The sequence below is a fragment of the Anarrhichthys ocellatus genome, unplaced genomic scaffold, assembly GCF_004355925.1.
Source record: "Anarrhichthys ocellatus isolate YVR2014 unplaced genomic scaffold, GSC_Weel_1.0 scaffold110, whole genome shotgun sequence".
Classification (NCBI taxonomy): Eukaryota; Metazoa; Chordata; class Actinopteri; order Perciformes; family Anarhichadidae; genus Anarrhichthys; species Anarrhichthys ocellatus.
The window spans coordinates 195,237-198,863 of NW_022280140.1; the positions used below are offsets into that span (position 1 = coordinate 195,237).

Sequence of the window (3,627 nt, forward strand, 5' to 3'; positions counted from 1 at the left end):
GTGTGTGTGTGTGTGTGTGTGTGTGTGTGTGTGTGTGTGTGTGTGTGAGAGAGAGTGACGTCACTGTCCCGCTGTGTGCGCATGTGTCATGTCATGTGGAACGTGTGTGTGTTAACGGTCAGCCTGTTTCATGTACTGAACATTGAGATGGTCGGGCATCATATTTCCAATGTGAAACATCTCTCTATTGAAGGCTCTAACTAATCAAAAATGGGACAAATCTCCCCTTTTATCTCTGCTTTTTATAGACCGCAGGATAAATAAATCGAATAACTAACCTATTAATCAATAATACTCTCTTTCTCTCTTTTGCTGAACCAGAGAAAGAACTTGACGAGTACTCAAACTACTACAACTCCAAGCGTCGCTCCAACAACGCACCGCCCTCCTTCTACTCGTCGCAGCACTACCTGCCGTGGGGGGGCGACTACACGCTGGGGTCCAACTACACGCTGGGGTCCAGAGGCACGCTGCCCCTCCACGGCTCCCGGCCCCGCCTCCACATCCCCGCCTCCACCCCCAACCCGTACCCGCTGCCCGCACAGACGCATTACACCAGCTCCTCCTTCGACAGGCCGCCGCGCCGCGTCCGCTCCCAAGACCAGCTGCTCGGGGAGGGCAACACGCTGTCCCGCCTGTCCAAGAACCAGCAGCACCAGTACTACAAAGCCATGATGAGCACCAGCAGGAGCTCCAACCAGCATACGCTCCGCAGGTAAGACACAGGATGGGAGGGCAGAGGAAACACTGGAGGGAAGAAGAAGATGAGAGATGAGAGTTCATAACAAGAAGATCATAGTTTATTAGTTTAGCTCCTCCGGTTGTTCCTGACTAAATTGTCTCAAGTCAAGGTTCACTTACTTGCATGTTCTGGACTTTTCAACTAGATCGCTGGCAATTCAGATCACTGATAAACAGGTTTTACATGCAGGGTTTTATAATATATAAAATATACATTTATATATTTAGAGGTATAAACCCAGGTTGCATCAGAAGGTACAACATAAAGTTACTGTTGCACATCAAATCAACATATAAGTACTCCACAGAAAACTTCATCATTGAGGAAGATACCAGTACTTTGATTCAAGTGTTAATAGTGTGCTGTATTTTAAACAATACACACAATCACACAGTTATAATAATACATTTTGCCATATTGATATAAATCACAATTTGAAAACTGTGCCACTGTTATGCTTTACTTCTGATAGACATATTTTAATGTGTAAACCTAAAAACTTGTTGTTTTTTTTGTCAAGAATCTCAAACAAATTGTACAACATATTTTGTTAAGTGATCATGTGTTTTGCTAATATAATAATGATACCTCTCCATTGAAAATTAATTCATGATTATATTGAATTAAGGCTAAATATAGAGCTGTTATTCAGGGACTTTTACGAGCATAGTTTAATAGTAGAGAGGATAAACGGATGTCTGGTTCCAGGTCCCACGAGAGGCTCCTGGTCTCCCCTGACCGTCTGGAGGACCGGCTGATGATGGGCCTGATAATCGGAGGAGGAGGAGGAGGAGGAGGAGGAGGAGGTGGTGACAGAGGTGACAGAGGCGGGATGGTGCCCACCATGGGCCGGCTCAGCCACCACCAGAAGACCCAGTCGCAGCAGAACATCTGCGTCACGCCGTCGATGGAACGCCACCACATGATCAAGATGAACTCCCACCCGACGCCGGGCCACGACCATGACCACGACCGCGAGCGCAGCTCCGGCGCGATGCCCGGCATGGGCATGTACGGCGGAGGAGGAGGCCACCCCAACGCCCGACGGATGGCGTTCGCCAGCAAGAGGCAGAACACCATCGAACAGCTGCACTTCATCCCCGGAGGCGGAGGAGTGCAGGGACTGCGGACTGGGAGTAAGAACGAGGTGACAGTGTGAGAGGAAGAGAGAGAGAGGAAGATGAAGAGAGTGTAGAGAGGTGAAGGCTGTAAAGAAGCTGAAGAGGCATTCAGTGGGAAGATGAAGTGGAGAGATGAGCAGGGAGAAAACAAAGGGAGGTTTGAGCTCTGGCTGCCCCCCCCCCCCCCCTTCATAAAACAAAAAGTGGTAGAGGACGACATTAATCTCATCGTGAGCAAAGCAAACTGATTTTATCCGCGTCACTTGTGTGTTGAAAATAAAAGAGAATATTCAGCCATTCTTTGAAAAAGGGAAGACAGAAATGTCCACTTAAAAAGAGCAAAAAAAATAAACCTCCTCGTACGAGTGCAGTTTAAAGGCTGCCGGGTATTCGCTGTGACTTTTATTGAAGGATACCCGCTGAATCAAATTTGTCGGATTTGTCCTTGAGTTTTATTGCACTGTCCTCCGAGTCCTCGAGAGCTCCGACAGAGTTAATCTGTCTTTGGATCCACTGTGGATGACGGAGAGCGCCGGGGCGGAGACGGACGGGTTTGCTTGTCTTTGTATTTATGAAAAAAAAGTATTTAAAACCAAACGAGTTGCTTTTGTATGAAACTAACCTGATGATGATGATAATAGTATGAACATTACTGAGCCCTGTAAGACGTTGTGTATACTTGGTTTAAAAACATATTTATCCTTCAGCTGGCCAGTTTGTAACTAGGTTGATCTTCTTTGTGATTGGACATTTAAAAGTATAACATCCACTGCAAAAAAATATCCTTACTCGATTGCCTTTATGGCTCAATTCACTCTAGATAGAAATACATTATGAACCATTTTGGAGGTAAAAACGAGACCTACATCGACACAGCCTGCTGACATAAAGGCCCAGTCACACCAGCATTTAAAAAGGCAATATTTTGTGGCAAAATCGGTTCTTTTCAATGAAGTTGCTGCAGTTATTTGAATGAATTGTTCGAAACCCCCGAGTTGCTTCTCGGGACGCTTTTCTATATGCTTATGATGGGTTAAATGCAGAAGTCAAATTTCATGTATGTGGTGATGAAAAATCTAGTTAGAGCTACAGACGGATCAACATCGCTGTGCCACTTTCTGGAGTGACCGGGCCTTCAAAGTAAAATCCACTCTGCGGTATGATTTTAGCTTAACTTTGTACAGTGAACTCTAGTGGGTGTATATCTATGAAACATTGTGCTGTGACCCATTGAGTAAAAAAAAAAACCTGAATTAGACCGCTCACGGAGAAGAACTAACCTCATGCAGACTCTGACCGACCAAAACGTCCCTCAAACACTGTTGTCAACTTTTTGCATTGTGACTTTTGCAGAGAGTCGAGGGTATCTTTGTGCCAACGATTGGCGCTTAACGAGCCCTTCTAGTGCTTCTACGATTTCCACGTGTTTACCTGCACGTCGAGCTGCTCACCTCGTATGAAAGGAAGGGGGGGGGGGCAATGGACACTTCACACCAAGGGCTATATACCGAATTATCTTTGTGTCTCTGTACAGCGTCTGCTTCTCATTTTCATTTCCTCTGCGTGTCGGTGTCGGGAGGCATGCTCGTGCATATGTTTGTCCTTTCTTTTTTTCTTGTGTAGAGAGAAAATAACAACATGCAAGAAGATGCAAAGCAAAGGACCTTTTTGTGTAAAAACACACGACCATGATTGCTTTTTAAAGCTTAAAGGCAGCCATGATGCAACCCTGTCTACAAAAAAATATGTTCCCATAAAAATAAA

At 45.4% G+C, this 3,627-nt stretch overlaps 1 protein-coding gene across 5 annotated transcripts in view; it reads left to right on the plus strand.

Annotated features, from left to right (window-relative positions):
* The window catches only part of shisa7b (shisa family member 7), a 36,889-nt gene extending 33,262 nt beyond the window's left edge, over nt 1–3,627 (plus strand). For all 5 annotated transcript variants that reach the window (XM_031876486.1, XM_031876491.1, XM_031876488.1 and 2 more), the window contains 2 exons: nt 322–715; nt 1,451–3,627. In XM_031876486.1, the coding sequence (XP_031732346.1) occupies nt 322–715; nt 1,451–1,901 (845 nt within the window). In that variant the 3' untranslated portion in view covers nt 1,902–3,627. The remainder of the gene's footprint in view (nt 1–321; nt 716–1,450) is intronic.